This window comes from Acanthochromis polyacanthus, chromosome 7, assembly GCF_021347895.1.
Source record: "Acanthochromis polyacanthus isolate Apoly-LR-REF ecotype Palm Island chromosome 7, KAUST_Apoly_ChrSc, whole genome shotgun sequence".
Lineage (NCBI taxonomy): Eukaryota > Metazoa > Chordata > Actinopteri > Pomacentridae > Acanthochromis > Acanthochromis polyacanthus.
The window spans coordinates 20075565-20091961 of record NC_067119.1 but is presented as its reverse complement, the minus strand read 5'-3'; the positions used below and the strand labels follow the sequence as shown (position 1 = coordinate 20091961).

The 16397-nt window shown below is 39.6% G+C and overlaps 3 protein-coding genes across 4 annotated transcripts; all 3 read left to right on the top strand.

Moving 5' to 3' along the window:
• The first annotated feature begins 487 nt into the window (after positions 1 to 487).
• tcn2 (transcobalamin II) lies at positions 488 to 5582 on the top strand. Its single transcript, XM_022222275.2, has 10 exons — positions 488 to 580; positions 778 to 843; positions 1917 to 2106; positions 2218 to 2387; positions 2784 to 2936; positions 4229 to 4401; positions 4496 to 4670; positions 4756 to 4936; positions 5018 to 5136; positions 5236 to 5582. Exons 2-10 carry the CDS (start codon positions 786 to 788, stop codon positions 5295 to 5297), a joined length of 1281 nt encoding a protein of 426 aa, XP_022077967.1. The 5' UTR covers positions 488 to 580; positions 778 to 785; the 3' UTR covers positions 5298 to 5582.
• Positions 5583 to 7537: 1955 nt separating this feature from the next.
• dguok (deoxyguanosine kinase) lies at positions 7538 to 13326 on the top strand. Its single transcript, XM_022222270.2, has 7 exons — positions 7538 to 8145; positions 8245 to 8354; positions 9427 to 9620; positions 9928 to 10075; positions 10153 to 10268; positions 12495 to 12594; positions 12762 to 13326. The coding sequence occupies exons 1-7, from the start codon at positions 7884 to 7886 to the stop codon at positions 12786 to 12788; spliced, it is 957 nt and encodes a 318-aa protein (XP_022077962.2). The 5' UTR covers positions 7538 to 7883; the 3' UTR covers positions 12789 to 13326.
• A 118-nt stretch (positions 13327 to 13444) lies between these two features.
• Positions 13445 to 15927, top strand: spaw (southpaw). Of its 2 annotated transcripts, XM_022222269.2 has the most exons (3): positions 13445 to 14025; positions 14381 to 15195; positions 15306 to 15927. In XM_022222269.2, the coding sequence occupies exons 1-3, from the start codon at positions 13740 to 13742 to the stop codon at positions 15456 to 15458; spliced, it is 1254 nt and encodes a 417-aa protein (XP_022077961.2). In that variant the 5' UTR covers positions 13445 to 13739; the 3' UTR covers positions 15459 to 15927. The 2 variants fall into 2 exon arrangements, with proteins under 2 accessions (XP_022077961.2, XP_051806396.1); XM_051950436.1 differs by having other exon boundaries at positions 13907 to 15195.
• Positions 15928 to 16397: the final 470 nt, after the last annotated feature.

The window sequence follows — 16397 nt, the reverse complement described above, 5'->3', positions numbered from 1 at the left end:
TGCGTACCTACGCTCAGTAGCGCAGGGAATTATGGGAAATGTAGTTAACTCCAGTTCAGCTGTTACATTTTTTTCACCACAGAAAGTACGTATGCTACGTTAAATGACTTAGATGAATTGTTGGAAATGTAGTTGTTGTGGACAATCGACTGCGTACAAAGACTTTTCCCGCAGAAACTGCGTATGTTACCTTCGGTAACTTAGCTGAATTGTGGGAAATGTAGTTTCTACGGACAAACGACTTGTCACAAAATGTTGATTCTTTTAAAACCTGGTTAGATTCAGAAGCAAAGTTCGCTTGTAAAGTTGTTGTTGCCTCATTAAAATCATCTACAGCTCGTTAAAATACCAGTTTTCATTCGCCGTCCGTTAGAAACGAGTTTACGCCGTTGACCAGTTAATTCTGTGAAACTTCCTGTTTATGTTCAGACACGCAGCTTGTGTTTAAAGGGACCTCTTTACTTTTTCACCGCTCTGTCATCTCAGATGATCAGTCATGTGACAGTGAAGTACGAGAAGCTGTTGTCTCCGCTCGTTTCTTCAGTCAGCTGGGGTTCTTCACGGAGGAAACTCTGAGCAGGTAAACACGCTGCTGTTTACAGTTAACTTAAACAAGCTTCAACTCTCATTACAAAACTGCTGCGACAGTAGCTTAAAAAATGTGTTGCAATTATTTCCATTTTTATTGTCTGACATCTGTTTAGCAGTCTTTAACAGTGTTTTTATGTACCTCTGATGCTGCTTAAACGTTGATTTATTCTCTTTGTTAACCTGCAGGTCACAGAATGCTGCCTTTGTTTGTTATTACAAGCCTTCTGGCTTTTGCCTCCAGCAAACCATGTGGTAAGTAACTTTAAAAAGACACAACCTTCCTACAGGGTGACCCAAAAGTTTGGAAACAAATGAAAAGTCTATAATCCAAATAATATAATGTTATTTTAATAAATCAGTACCACAGATATATTCAGAAGAGTAACAGATTAGTGTAAAACAAACATATTTCGACATGTTCATGTTTGTTTCTTATACAAAGTTGTGAACGTTTCCACCAACTGGTTACACTGGTCACACTGGTATCTTCTGGAATGTATCTTCATTCATGCTTAAGGTTCCTCAAACTGGCCAGTAAATGTTGCCTCATAGTACTTTTGAATGTTTAAAAAAAATTAAAACTGTCAGATACTTTACCATCAGGAGTTTTGAAATCTGACACTGATGGCCTGCATTTTGAAGTTATCCTCCAGCATACCTGGACCTTATGGTTCTATTAATTTTCTTCCGAGTTATTGCACTCGGCAAATACTATGCTTTTAAGTTATTTTATTATGTTATAACAAAAATGGGTAAAATAAGAGTGAATACATGCACCCCCAATTCAAATAGACACTGCAGTTAAACTTTGTTTCCAAACTTTTGGGTCACCCTGTATTGCCAATCAGCTAAAGCTAAAAAAGAAATAGAAAAAAAAAATCTGGCTGTCCTTACTAATTCTTCATGAACTCTGAGGCAACCCAGTTTGAAAATCCACTGACTCATCAATCTGGACATTCTCAGATTTTGCAACATCCTTTTTGACAAATTTCAATTATCTTCATTCTGCCCAGCTATTAAAAAACATTGTGCAATTTTACCAAACCACCAGAACTACTTTATATATTTTTTAAACCTTTTTAGTCATTAATGCTGATGGTAAACGATCATTTATTTGGAGCTGGAAGACAGCAGTGAAGATTCTGCACATTAATCTCAGTGGTCTCTGTCATGACTGCTGATGCAGCTGTTGTGGTTTTGCAATGCTCCGAAGGTTCATGTTGATGTCAGCAACAGAAAACTGTTGATTCTGAAGGATTCTTTTTTTATATATATATATCAAATGGCCTTTTAAACATTGTTACCTTGTCAACATTTTATCCCAGATACTGAAGGATCCAACCGTGAGCTGCTGCTGTCCCTCAACAAGAACCTCCTTCGCTCTTTGGAGACGCAGGAAGGACTTCCAAATCCCAGTGTCCACTTGGCGTTACGCCTTTCTAATTCCCACAACCTTGCTAAGGAGAGCGAACACCTCAATAAACTGAAAAATAATTTGCATAATGACCTTCAAAGGTATTGCTCTGCTTACTAGTACCCACATTCGTCACTGCTTGTTTTCAGCACAAGTAAACTAATGTCCACTGATGTTTTCACCTGAACCTTTATCTCCACTGTCATTCTCAGCTCTCTCTCTAACAGTCGACCTGTGGCTGGCCTCTTGGCGCTGTACACTCTAGCTTTAAAGTCGTCCTGCTATGACCTGAACACAGTCACCTTCACTGTCAGTGAGAAGAGCGAGACGCTGCTGACACACCTGAAGAAGCAGATGGAGCAAGAGAAAGAGCACATTGCTTGTAGGAAATCTTTTGGAGGCCAATAGCTGTTTATATATATATATATATATATATATATATATATATATATATATATATATATATATATATATATATATGTTTTTCACTGTGTGCTACTGCAGGAGTTTAGAGTCTGCTGTGTGTAGATATTTCTTCAGAACAGAAATTCAAGAAATTGTGTAAGACAGTAAATTGAATTTGTTGAATTGGCTCATTCCAAAGGAAACAGGATAACATTTTACAATTGGTACATTGGTGTTGGTAAATCCTGCAGGGGCAAAGCAACTAAATCCATACAAACTGCAGTAAAAATCACATTGGCTACCATGATCCTAAAGATTACTGTGAAGTCACGTTTTCATGTAATTTGCTTCACTTATTCTCTCCTCCTTGCAGTCAGCCAGCGCCCTTTGACCAACTATTACCAGTACTCTCTGGGTGTGCTCGCTCTCTGCACGAGCGGCATCAGGGTCAACAACCATGTCAGCAACAAGCTCATCAAAGCTGTAGAACACGAGCATTTCAAACATGGAGACACTGAGAGTGTTGGTGAGTGAAACATGCCTAAGTGTTGTCTTTAAGTGTCAATATGAATCTGAAATAAAATATGTGTAGAAATAAAGCAGACGGGATCCAGGAGACAGGAGCATCTTGAATTCTAAAATGACTGAATTTTCTACTGTGGAAAACTGTGAATGGCCTTTGTCTATGTTAGAATGAGATAGTATGAAAGAGAACCACTGTTACTGCACTGAATTCAGGCTCATATTTCATACAACAGATAGTCCATGAAGTTACTTAATAGTCCATTAACCCTCTGAATGCCAAGCAGTTTCTTAGCATTTTTTGCCCATCACATTTAAGTCACTGGGCTTGTTTTCACTGCAATATAAAGTACTGCACCTCTATGGAAACAGCACAGCTATGGCTAGAAGAAATAGAACTAAAAACAAATGTCTTTTTTTGCAAGTTATAATGAAGAAAGTTGAATTTCTGTGATTATTATTTCACAAAAAGTGAAAAATCCTGAAATCGCAGATACATTTTCCTAGTGCACACAATTGTTAGAGACACTGGGATAAAACAGTGACCTTAAATTTTATAGTTGTTGTACTAATTACAAATTTAAACTTGTTTTCATACTTGTCTCCTCTCTGCTAAATGTAAATAGTGTGTCAATCCAGTTCAGTGCTTGGTTCTTGATTCTTAACCTCAGTTCTGTTCACACCACCAGTTTGTGCTGTAAAAGTTGTTGCTTCAAGAAATGCTCCCCACTAATGTAATAACATTAACAATAAAACCTAGATTTATTTTACACTTTTTAAAAGCAAAGTTTACAAAGTTATAGATAGGTCATAAAAAGAGGATACTTAGGAAAATCACTAAACAACAGAAGGCCAGACAGAAAAAGATCAGAGGTAACAGAGGAGAAACTAAGTTGACCATAGTAAAAGATTTACAAACTAAATCAATACAACAAATACCAACGGATGCAAATAAATACTTAAAGCAATAAATATGCCTATCAAATAATAAAAAATAACTAGTAGAATGAAGACAGCATTACATCAAAATACATCTGTAAAACTGGGTTTAAAGAAATGATTTAAAAGTAGACACAGATACAGTCAGTCTTAGATTTAAGTGTAGATTTCTAAACAGTCAGTAGGGCTGACTGACATATAGCTTGAGGCCAGACCCTGTCGAGCTTTAAAAGTGATCAATAAATATATATTTATTGAGGTACTGTGGAAACATGAACAGCTTTTTAGTCCCTAGTTTAGTTATGAAACAGACTATGTCTGTCCAGCAGTCATGTTTCATCCCGTTTCTCTCCATAGATACCTATGCGATGGCTGGAATGGCTCTCCAGTGTGTGAAGGACTCTGGTTCTCATGCACAAAACAGTGCTGAGCTCGACACAGCTCTGAGCAAAATCAAGCAGAAGCTCCTGGCTTCACGTAGACCTGATGGTCATATTGGCAATGAGTTCAGCACAGGTCTTGCAGTTCAAGTAAGGATATTTCCAAATTTTCTACTTTTCTCTACATGAAATCTTACAAAACTAAATAATGGTAGCTGAAATGTACTCATTTGATGTGTTCAAGGCCTTACTGGCAATGGGCACTGAGGTTGCAGAATGTTCTGCCTCAATGGAGGCCATGAGGACAGCTGCCAGAAACAACATCTACCACAACCCCATGGCCATATCGCAGACACTGCCAGCGCTCCATCAGAAATCCTACCTGACAGTAAAAAGCAAGGAGTGCCTCAATGAGAACAGTATGTACAACGTCACTTCCTCTGTGTTTGCTGTGTTTCCAGGTTGTGTCTATATTGTTTTTTCATGTTGTGTACCTTCCTGCAGACACTCTGACGCTGGAGCCCTTAGATCCTGTTGTGGTTTTACCAACTGAGACCAATGTGGCTGTGACGGTGGAGGTGGTGACATCCAGTGGAGCAGCAGCGGTTTATTCTGTGGATGTGCCAAAGGGAAGCTCCCTGCTGGAGGCCCTCGAACTGCTCAAGGGGAAACATGTCGGCTTCACGTAAGTTCGTATAATATGCCATTGCATTTCAGGTCTTTTTTTGCAAGTTCTATATGACGAATCTCTGATGCTGTGTTGCAGGTATGAGATGGAGTCCAGCCTGTGGGGACCTTTCTTAAGTGCGGTGAATGGAGAGCAAGCCAGACAGAGCGATCGCAGATACTGGCACCTCTCCTCTGATGGTACTGCACTCACTGAGGGTGAGCCAGCACACACACATTTACATATTACATTGTAACTCACTAATATGGTATATTATTGTTGGGCTTTAAAAAAAAATAACTGATTTTCTCCTTCAGGTGTCAGGGATTTCAAGATTGAGGCAGCTCAAAGGATCAGCATCAAAAACAAAAGCTACTGATGATGCAGCAGTGATTGATGTGAATCACAAGCACTTCAGTGTTAAGTTTTTTTCCTTTGTTGTTTTGACCACTGATCATGTTTAAATTGTCTGTTGCCTTCATCTATGAACAAATGGTAAAAATGGCTTCATAGAACGTTTGCATTATAAGTAGGCTTGAAGCTTGAATTAAAGTGAAATTTAGAACTGTTAAACCGATTTTGCTGTGAACAGTATGTAAATTGTAGTTTTTTAAATAGATTTTAAAATGAGTTTGAAATGTTTATTAAAACATTTTGCAAATTGTGATGGTGCTCTTTTACATATTTTACAAAACTTATTAGGTTTTTTTTTAAAAGGAGAATTTCTGTATATAATAAGCAGCTGATAGTTGACTAAATCATTAGAACACATTAGATGTCTTAGATGGCTATTTAAATGCAACATGGATACAATTAGATCTATTGTGCATGCGTGCAAAAAACATTATGAATGTCGATGTCATATTAAACACATACAGTTAATAGACAACTATGGATGTTTCATCAAGTTGTTTCCTATAGCAGGAATTGACATGTAGATTGTACAGTTGTTTAAAAAAAAAACAGATGTCTTCCGAGCTTTTGTCCAAACAGCTGAGACCATTGACACTTTTGTTGTGATGAAGGGATTTTGTGCATTTAAGGTGCTGAGGTTAAACTACTCATTACTGTACAACAACAGTATGAATCTCTGTGAACTTTGAAGGATGCATTTAGTTCAACTTGATGGAGGCATCGCATCAAGAATTGGAGAGCAAGTAAGCTGTGCTGTTTAAATGTCTTCAACACAACAGTAAGGAAAATACTGGGAATTGGAAGATTTCATACGTTGTGAGGTTGTTGATCTCCTCTCTGTGGTAAATAATCCACAAGGAATCAATAATGAGATTACAAAGACAAACATGTACAGTCTGATGATCAAAAGAAAAATTCTCTAAACTATGCTGAATGAAAGTATAAAGACATCATGCAATGTTGTATCAGATCTATCCATTTTTTCACATAAGGGAATGAGCAGCTGTTGTTCCAACACACAGCATACAAACAACCAAGTATGTACTACACTAGAAATGATAATGGGTAGATGGAGAGTGGGGTCAAAGAGCAGAAATCACAAGTGAGTAACAAGTCCCTCATCTGTGACACGTAGAGGTAATGAAATTGTCACTCCCAGTTTATGACTATTGTCCTGCTCTGCCAGAAGGGCTTGACAAAGGTGGTGGACTTTTTGGGGGAAGGATCAAGTTGTTGGACACATCCATTGTATATGTTAAGACAACTTATATAGTCTATGGTCCATCCGAGTTTCACTGACAGATTGTGTGTTGTGCCATGCTGTCTAAAACAATTCCTTACATTACAAATGGAGTTGTGGTCAGTCAAGTGCCTCAGTACAGCTTAAAGTGACATGTCAGCATCCAGCATACCAACAGCTCATTATCGTCTTTCTGTTGTCATCTGTGGCATTGTATCACTTGAATAAAGCTGCATTTTAAGGAGCCGTTTTAGGCAAGGCAAATATATTTATATAGCACATTTCAACAGTGAGGCGATTTAAAGTGCTTTATAAAATAGTAAGCTATAGCAAGCTAAATATAAAACCAGAATACAGAAGTAGAAAGTAATAGTCGCAAAGATACTCAAATAATAAAGCAATGTTGCTGTGATTATGTAGTATAATAATGAAATTTTAAAAGTAATTGTAAGTAGTAAGCAGGCATGGTCACTGCCAAAAGAAGTGTCTGTGCTGGTCACATGTTCTGACCAGTCACACCTGACTTTGATATGATTAACCTAATGGTTGAAATTTTATCATCAGCTGAATTACTCAAAACTTTCTTTGCACAACTGGCCATATTAACTCTTTGCTAACCGTGACAATCACGATGAGATTTTTAAATTTTTCTCTAAGTCAGAAATAGAAGTAGGCAGGGGGAATTTATATTTCTATTCTGGATACTTGCTAATAAAAAATTTTTTTTTTTTTTTGAAAACTCCAGCCCTCTGACCTTGCTAACATGATCCATGTGGTTAGATGTAGGCAAAGCTGAAGTACTTCCTGGTTTACGAGAGAACTGTCAAAGTATCACCACTTCAATTTGTGATATATTTTTAATTTAAGCCCTTATATATTCGCAATAAGCATGTAAACCAAAATAATAAAAATATGTATTTGTATAAGTTTGTTTCGACTGTTTTTTTTTTGTCATGTGACCCGGAAGTGCTTCATGTTGCTAATGTTTGTAGCATCCGTGAAGTGAACTCATGTTGTAATGAACCTCTTGTTTTACTTACCGCCAGGAAATATGCGAAACGCGACAGTGTGAGTGCTACAGGAACAGTTCTACCAGCATAGCGATGTTAGTATGTCTGAAAGTAATATCAAATTGAGCCACGCATTGAATTTTGATAATAAAGGTTGCTGCTACAGCATGGCGAGGATGAGCTAGCTAACATGAGGTTAATTCCAGAAGATTTCTGAGCTGCTTGCTAACACAAGCAAAGCAGCAAATAACACACAGATAAAAGTGATCATCTCGGTGTAACTGTGCTTTTGTCTGTCGCGATGTCAGCGCTGTATGGATGTGTTTTCTTCAACTGTGTTTCCAAAGTAAGAAAGCAACCAGCTTTGACACAGGTCAGGAGATTTGTGCAGTGGAAAATGTCTGAGGGTTTAATACGAGGTGGAAACACAGCAGCTCCACCGACAATAGCAGCGATGGCTAATAGGAAAAGGAATCTCAGTTTTCCTTCTTCGAGGTGCCTGTCAAGGTCAGCTGAGGAGGCAAAAGCTCGAGTGAAGAGAGTTTCTATCGAGGGCAACATTGGTAAGGTCACTATAGTTGTTCCACAGTTAGACCTGACTGATTGTACTAAGCTGTGAGTGTTAGTAATGATCTGCTTTATTATGTTCTTCCCATTAACAGCTGTTGGAAAGTCGACATTTGCTAAACTCCTGCAGTCGACTTGTTCAGACTGGGAAGTGATGGCAGAACCTATCAGCAAGTGGCAGAACATCAGGAGTGAGACCTCCAAGGTGGGCACAGTCGCATGATTATCTACACAACAAAAACTGGAGAAGGCCGAGCTGATATACTGTATACAACTGAAGTGGGTTCATCCTATGTGTGGCATCACTTACATGTCCAGCATTTGATCACCTCAGAGTAATTGTGTTACTCCTAAATTGAGCTGTATGGTATCTGCACCTTTGTAAACAGTTTAGATTTACCATATGAAAAAGCAGGTTCTTCAGTAGGAATTCTGTGCAGTACATGATCATCATGACTGAAATGTTCCTACTCCATACATCCACCTTTATTTCTGATGACAGACTCAAATCTCCTCAGGATGGAGGATACCAGTGTTGCACAAACTTCTGGAGAGATGCTTTGTTATTGTTCAGATAATTCTTTTTCCAGATTGGCTTGTAATCATGCTAGAACATTCCTCATCTGCTAAGCTTTGCTGCTCAGGATTTTAGGATATCCACCAACATTCATGTTTCCATGTCTAAGTGTCACATCACCAACACCTTCTGCGCCCATGCAGCTCCATATCATCACCCTTCCACCTTTGTGCTTCAGTACTGGGACTGTGGGAATGAGTGGTACCACAGCTTGTTCTATACTTCCTGATTACTGTGGGCATCTGTGCTTTGCCTGATTTTTAGTTGGCCACCTGTCCTCCTGTATTCTTTTCCATCTTTGTGAAGTCACACAATCCGATTTTTCAGTTCTTCCATCAGTTCTTTTCCATGTGGGGCCGTGATGCAGACATACAGGTGGACATTCTTTGTTCACAGGTCATTTTCTAACCATGTTCATAGAGATAGACTGAATGAAAGTCACACGTGTACTTAGCTTTGTATCACTGACAGTGATCACATATATTCACTTTTGTTGCATTGAGCTTCTATATTGGGGTCTGTATTTAAATATAGTCTTTCAAAAATATCTGTTCCTAATTGTTTATGAGAGCTAATATTCCACTTGTAAACCTAGAAATAATGTAAATATTGAGAGATGACACAATTTTATACCACACAGGACTGTACTCGGCTTTGGTGAATGCTGTATCTTCAATCTCCCTCTTTGTGTCTTTGACAGGGGACAGAGCCCGAGTCGACAGTCAGTAACCTGCTGCAGATGATGTACCAGGACCCTCAGCGCTGGTCTTACACGTTTCAGACATATTCATGTATGAGCCGGCTTAGAACACAGCTACAACCTCCTCCAGCTCGCCTGCTCAACTCAGAGGGAACACCTGTCCAGGTGTATGAGCGCTCAGTCTACAGTGACAGGTGAGTGATCAGGGCAGGACCAGAAAGGGAAAATGAAATGTCAGTAAAACTCCAGTTCCCTGTCCTTAAATTGATTGTCTAGTAAGGTGAGAATGTTTTACCAAAGCTGTCTCAAATAGAGTGCAGACTGACTCCAATATTTTGGAAAAAAGCAAATGAAAAATCACATTATTACAGTATTATTATTGTTAATAATTAAAGTTATGATGAAACTGAAATATTACGGTACTTTTCTTTAGCATGTTGCACAAATGCATTCTTCTTCGTCAACATTTACGTTAGCTTAAGTTTGATTCTGTTTTGTCAGATACATCTTTGCTCTCAACATGTTTGAGCTGGGTTGCATCAACACTACAGAGTGGACAGTCTATCAGGACTGGCACTCACTGCTGGTGGAGCAGTTTGGACACCAAGTGGAGCTAGAGGGCATAATTTACCTCAGAGCCCCGCCAAAGGTATGACTAACATATTGCATGCTCTGAATTTTAGACAAAAATTCAATGACACACAAACAATTTTGTGTATCTCTCAGAAATGTATGGAGCGTCTGGAGAAGCGGGGAAGAGCTGAGGAGAAGGGAGTGAAGCTGGACTATCTGGATAAGCTGCATGTTCAACACGAGAGGTGGCTAGTTGAGAAAAGCACCGAGTGAGTGAATGAGATCACACACCTGTGTTGTTGGTCCTCATCACACCTTCATGTTTTGAATATTTTAAGTGACCACTGAAACTTATAGACTGAGATATTTAAAGATCTCCTTAAAATATCTAGATTTTCCTTTGTGCAGATGTTCATTTGATGTTTTTTTATATTCTGGAAGACATATCATGAGTGAAATAAGCAGTCAACACCATGGCTGAGCATTTCTACCTCGAAACGCCGCGTACCACTCTCAAAAACACAACTGATAGTCTTAAAAACCCATACTCAGTCTTCTTTCTTTAGGAATATTCTATTTAGAATCGAGAACTCAGAAATGTTTTCTGTGCAGTATAATACAGTTGTAATGCCACAGATAATTAGAAAGAAAACAACAAAAATGTAATTACTTTGATTATTTATTTTACAAAAATTGGAACTAGCAGGAATCAATACTTAGAACATTTTTTGAATACTCCAGAGGTTTTACCTACACCAAAAATAAAAAAATTGACAAATTGTAATTGTTCGATTTTCAAGTAATTTCCATGCTTGTCTCCTCAATCTGCTCTGTGTAACACAACCTGCAGTTCAGCTCAGTTCCGCTTACGTTCTTTCATTTTTATTAAATGAATGTTGGTCACAGCTGAGTCAGTCATGGTTCCACGGTTACGCTAAGAAGCACAGATTTTTTTGTCTTTTAGCGATTATGATTATAGCAAAGATTTTTTTTGACAATTATTTTTTAAAAGCCAGACATATAGAATTAAAGCTCGTGTCCGGAGTTTGAATCGCAGCGTCTCCCAAAACACTGTTGGTCCCACCCTCCCTCTGATTTCGCCCCTTTATTTGTGCACGCGCACAGTACCTGGCAGGAGTGCCCGGAGTGCTGCAGCATCTCGCCTGTTTTGCTGTTTTCCACTCTTCTACATTTAGTACATTTAGTAAATAATAAAGGAATTACGTTAGAATGCTGTATTGAGTCTAACTTGTCCTAATACCAAAATAACATGAATCTGCTAGGACGAACGAGTAAAGTTTCAATATGTGATTACACTCGTGTATCCCTCTCGATGACGTTGTTTATCAAACTTAGTGCATTTACGCGTGTATATGTGTTACATTGTTTATTTATTTCTATCTAGAGTTCAGAATTGCATGACTCCTCTGACGAAGAGTATGTCCCAGATGCCCCAACATCTTCCTCCAGAGGTCGGGCATCTAAACGAAGCCGTCAGGCGGGCTATGGAGGCCGTGGTCGGGGAACGACGCGAGCACCCCGAGCCAAAAAACGTCCTGCAGTCTCTTGGCCTGACAAGCCGTGGGATTGGTAACTTTTCTGGAAGTTGCTGATCCCTGATGCTCTCTCCTCCACAAGCAAAACAAATGTGCTCGCGGTTGCGTAGTGCGTAGCTCGCCCACCTCTGCATGGGCTTGCTTGCTGTGCGCGTAACCGTTGATTGACAGCATGACAAAGCTGAAGCTCGAACTTGATTGGTCGGCAGCGACCGGCGCTTTTTGGAATAACATGGGGGTCTATGAGAGGAAGGCGGAGCTCAGGAATAAATTTTCATATCGCGTCATACTAACATATTATAGTATCGAACTAGACTAACACATTTAAGCTTTGTTAAACAATGATCCATAAATTGAAAACAAACGGAAACTCCGGACACGAGCTTTAAGGGATATTGATGATGTATTGCGATTTTAAGCCTACATTTGGTTAAGTTTGTTGATGGAACGGCACATGAGAGATGAGTAGTTTAAGGACTGTCAGAAAGCTAAAAAGACTCTTTCTGTTTTTACAGTTCCCAGCTCTGATGAATATTATAATTTTGGCAATTCCAAAGACAACATGTCATTTCATCTCGTCAGCAGGTTTTGTGGTTAAGAGAGTTGAATCAATGACCGGAACGACACTTTTACTTTACTTTTTACGAGTTACTTTTCTCTGCAGTTTTGTTCTCACTGTTTCCATGCATACATAAAGTATGTCTGTTGTATAAGCAATATCAATATGTGACTGGTGTGACATGCGAGTGAATCAGCCAGAATTTTGTGTGAAATGTTTAAACGAGAGATGATTTTCCAGATGCTCTTAGACAAACACCCTTTCCTCGCAGCTGTTTGTTGCCTCACTGTGAACAGATGACGGTCAGCAGTGTGTGGTCTGGAGACTTAAGGCTGTTAACGTAATAAAGTTTCTGATGCAGCTTTGCTCTCTCTTTTCAGGATCCATTTTGAGAAGTTAAAGCAGATACCTGTTTTAGAACTCGATGCCAGTGTGGAGTTTAAGAGTGATCCAGTTGTGCGGGAGCAGTTTATTACCAAGGTATGTTTATCTGCTGTGCGCCTTTTTGACCTAATAGCTGCTGTGCCACAATCAACCACATGAGGGCCCTGTTTATCCTCAGACTCCTGCATCAATCTGTTGCACCAACACTTTTTTGTGTCCTGTTTCTGATCCAGTGTGATCCTAAAGTGTCATTTGATTCGCAGGTGAAGAACTTTTTCAATGCTTTATGAGGAGTTGGTCATCAGCAACCATCCACTGTGGGAAACAGATGAAACCGGTCGGACCTCATTCAGCTGAATGTGTTGACATATAGGAACATATGAGCCTCTTCAAGTAAAGCAAATATAACTACCTATAATATATGAGAGACTTCTGCAATCTCTCACAGGACCATACTCCATGAAACACACAGACTGAGTTTGTCTTTATATGAATGTTTACTTCTTAACATTCTACTGTAGCAGTTTTTTGTCTGTTCATTTATTTAACACACATTGTGTAGTGATGAAAGTTACTGTTTGAACTGTACTGATAATTTCTCCTGAAATCTCCAGATTGCTGCTTGAAGATAATTCACAAATGTGGCTGACACACACACATAGATCTATTGAGTGTTTTTATAGCTTTTATGAAGTATAAACCAAATTTGTGAAGAGTTGAAGATGAGGTTTACAGTATGTGTACTGTTTCTGGCAAAACAAGCATGTAAAGCAGATACTGTTGAAACTTGTTAATAAATAAAAATCCTCTTTTGTAAAAAAAAAAAAATCAGATAAACTGCCCATTTATGATATGATCTGTTTTTATAATCCTTACTTCAATATTTGCTTTACATTTGTAGAGAGAGGTGCTAATTCTGGTACAATCTTTATATTTAATAGATTTCAAAAGAATTAGGTTTCAGAGTGAATATAAATGGTCAGGTAGTTTGGCGGGACAATGACCTTGGCTAAATGTTTGCTTTTCTCCGGCCCTCTGATGTGCTCTGGTGATCAGAGGGGCCGTTCAGATGCCTGCAGTGGTCAGGGGTCATCAAAGGGCAGCTGTCCACTATAAAAGGCCTGTCTGCAGCTCCGTCTGCACAAAGCATCACTTCAGCCTGAGACCAGCTGGAGGAAGGAACCAGATCTTTGCTCCTTTCTCATTCTGGTTAGACTAGATTTTTGTGAGTTTCATTTAAAATGGAAGTCAGAGTCCTCGCAGCTTTTTGCACCCTATTTCTCTGTTTTGGCGGAGCTGCTGCCTCCACTTGGGGCCACAGATATCACACCGGCCTCGAGAGCCGTTTAGCTTTCAGAAATCTATCAGTTAATCATCGCAGCAGATGTCCTCTGTACATGATGCAGCTGTACCGCTCCTTCAGGACCGCTGATTCCTCCTCGTCGTTAGCTGTCAACACCGATGCTACACAAAGTGACAACCTGTCGGCGCATAGGTCTGATTCTGTCATGAGTCTTATAGCCAAAGGTGAGTAAACTGGATGTAAAATATGCTACATATTGTATGTATTGGTTTCTACTCTAGCAGCTCTATGGTTGGTGCATTATCTGCGTTATCAGACCCTCCCTTTTTTTTTTTTTTTTTTTTACAGCCCAGCAAGTGTCAAAATGCTTATTCCACTTTAAAGGCTTGCTCTGTTTTATGTGTGTGGGGGTGTAGATGAGCCCTCAGACATCCTTGCACAGGGGGGTCCAATACACATCCTGTCCTCTTCACTCTGTCACTCCAGTGTTTTGACATTTGTCCAGGGATCTGGTTTTCCCAGATCCATCCAGACTCCTGTTAGTTAATTTGAATTCTCATCTCCGTGTCTCATTTTTAGGTTGCCATCAAGTGGGTGAAAGATGGACAGTCACATTTGACATGTCATCCATCTCGACTAGCGAACTCGTCCAGCAGGCAGAACTTCAGATCAGAATCCCAGCTTTCTCTGCCTCTAAACAAGCCACCGTGGATTTATATCACTCCCGGAAGCAGAGCTGTGACCTTGACGGCACGTCGTGTCTGGAGGAGCAGCTTTTTTTGGGGAGCTTTGGCACATCGCCCAGCAGTGCAAATTCTTCCTGGAAGGTGTTTAATGTGACTGCTCTTTTGAAATACTGGCTGTATCAGGGAGAGGAAGTGTTGAGCCAAGAGGCCTCAGGAGAACCTGAGAGAGAAGCTGGGAGCGGTGCTGGGGATGAAGGGAAAATGACTGACAATCACCCCTCCAAAAATCTGGGATTGAGGCAAAGAAAAATTCACCATCCAACCACAAACAGGGTCATGATGGTCGTCTTCTCCAAACAGAATCGGCACCAGGAAGGCGACCCGGCTTGCAGCCTCATTCATACTGCGGAGAACTCCAAGTATGTGACCATGGACAGAGTCAACAGTGAGGGTCAAAGCCGGCGGAACAAGAGGAACAGGATGGAGAGGATGCGAGTAGCTGCTGGAGCTGCGCCTACTGTGACACCAGCAGCTGAACCGGTCCAGAAGCCGCTGTGTCGGAAGGTGGACATGTGGGTGGACTTCGAGCACATCGGCTGGGACGAGTGGATTGTGCATCCTAAGCGCTACAATGCGTTTCGCTGCGAGGGAGAGTGTCCTACACCCCTGGATGAGTCTTTCCATCCCACCAACCATGCATACATGCAGGTAAGATGACAACTGGATTCATTGTCCCATTTACTCTTGAGAAACTTTAATAATCACAAGGGTTTGTAGAGGTGCTGATCAATAATTTGAATGATTAATCTTATTTCCAGAGCCTTTTGCGACATCACCATCCAGACAGAGTGACCTGCCCGTCCTGCGTGCCGACACGCCTCAGCTCGCTGTCCATGCTGTATTACGAGAACGATGATTTGGCCCTGCGACATCACGAGGACATGATTGTAGAAGAGTGTGGCTGCCACTGAAGACCCTCCATCACCGCTGACAACACATAAACTTGAACTTTAATTCAACTGTTGTGATGTAAGCATTACTATTAAAATATCAAACTGAGTTCCACATTACAGCCTTTTACAGGAAGCAACAGCAGGGTTGTTAAGGTGGAATGATGCAAAAATAATTTTCATCACTACTGAAACACAATAGTATTATTTATCTTTAGTATCACTTCAGCACCACTATGCAAAATGTTAAATGTTTCATACATAATATTTATACATTATCATGTATATTTTGTACATAAAATATGAAAAATATATTAAAATGTTTTATTTTGACATAAGTGTGCATTTTTTTTTTCTTTTTTGTACTCAGCTCTTCCAATGTAAATTCTGTCAATTTTCTGAAAAGAAAATGGAAAAGATGCAAGTGCTAAAAAATTAATTAGTATTTGAGTTCCATCTTCAATTAAAGAGAATTTAATTGCATATAAGATATCAGACTTAATACTTATTATTTGCTACCAGTTTTTCAGTGGCTTGTTTTGTTTATGTTATTTGTAGCAATTTCCATAAAATTTTTCATGAATGACTAATATACACAAATAAATACACATACTTTGCTAGTGATGCACTTGAGTTAACAAATTCATTTGGATTAACCAAAAGCACTCCCAATAGGCTCGTAGATACTCCTTTACATTTTAATCCCACTTGTCCTTACAGTTTAGTATATTTACCTTCCTCACCTCACCAATACACATCATCAGAGGACATTAGTGTTTCCCTGGTCAGGCGTCTTTTGTTGATTGTGATCAACAGGCACACCAGGGCAGAATGACAAAAACCATTCTGATAATGGGTCAGTGGGGGAGAAAGAAGCAGTAGTACTTGTTTATCTTGGAGAGGAGGGGGGTTGGAGTGTCAGGAAGCAGAGGTGACAAGGGGATATTTAGACCCCAAGCA

Coding starts and splice junctions, on each gene's coding strand:
- spaw (XM_022222269.2), top strand. CDS start 13,740: ATGGAAGTCAGAGTCCTCGCAGCTTTTTGCACCCTATTTCTCTGTTTT. Junction 14,026..14,380: donor CATGAGTCTTATAGCCAAAG/GTGAGTAAACTG, acceptor TCTCATTTTTAG/GTTGCCATCAAGTGGGTGAA. Junction 15,196..15,305: donor CCAACCATGCATACATGCAG/GTAAGATGACAA, acceptor TCTTATTTCCAG/AGCCTTTTGCGACATCACCA.
- dguok (XM_022222270.2), top strand. CDS start 7,884: ATGTCAGCGCTGTATGGATGTGTTTTCTTCAACTGTGTTTCCAAAGTA. Junction 10,076..10,152: donor ACCTCAGAGCCCCGCCAAAG/GTATGACTAACA, acceptor TGTATCTCTCAG/AAATGTATGGAGCGTCTGGA. Junction 12,595..12,761: donor GGGAGCAGTTTATTACCAAG/GTATGTTTATCT, acceptor TTTGATTCGCAG/GTGAAGAACTTTTTCAATGC.
- tcn2 (XM_022222275.2), top strand. CDS start 786: ATGCTGCCTTTGTTTGTTATTACAAGCCTTCTGGCTTTTGCCTCCAGC. Junction 844..1,916: donor TGCCTCCAGCAAACCATGTG/GTAAGTAACTTT, acceptor ATTTTATCCCAG/ATACTGAAGGATCCAACCGT. Junction 2,937..4,228: donor TGGAGACACTGAGAGTGTTG/GTGAGTGAAACA, acceptor TTCTCTCCATAG/ATACCTATGCGATGGCTGGA.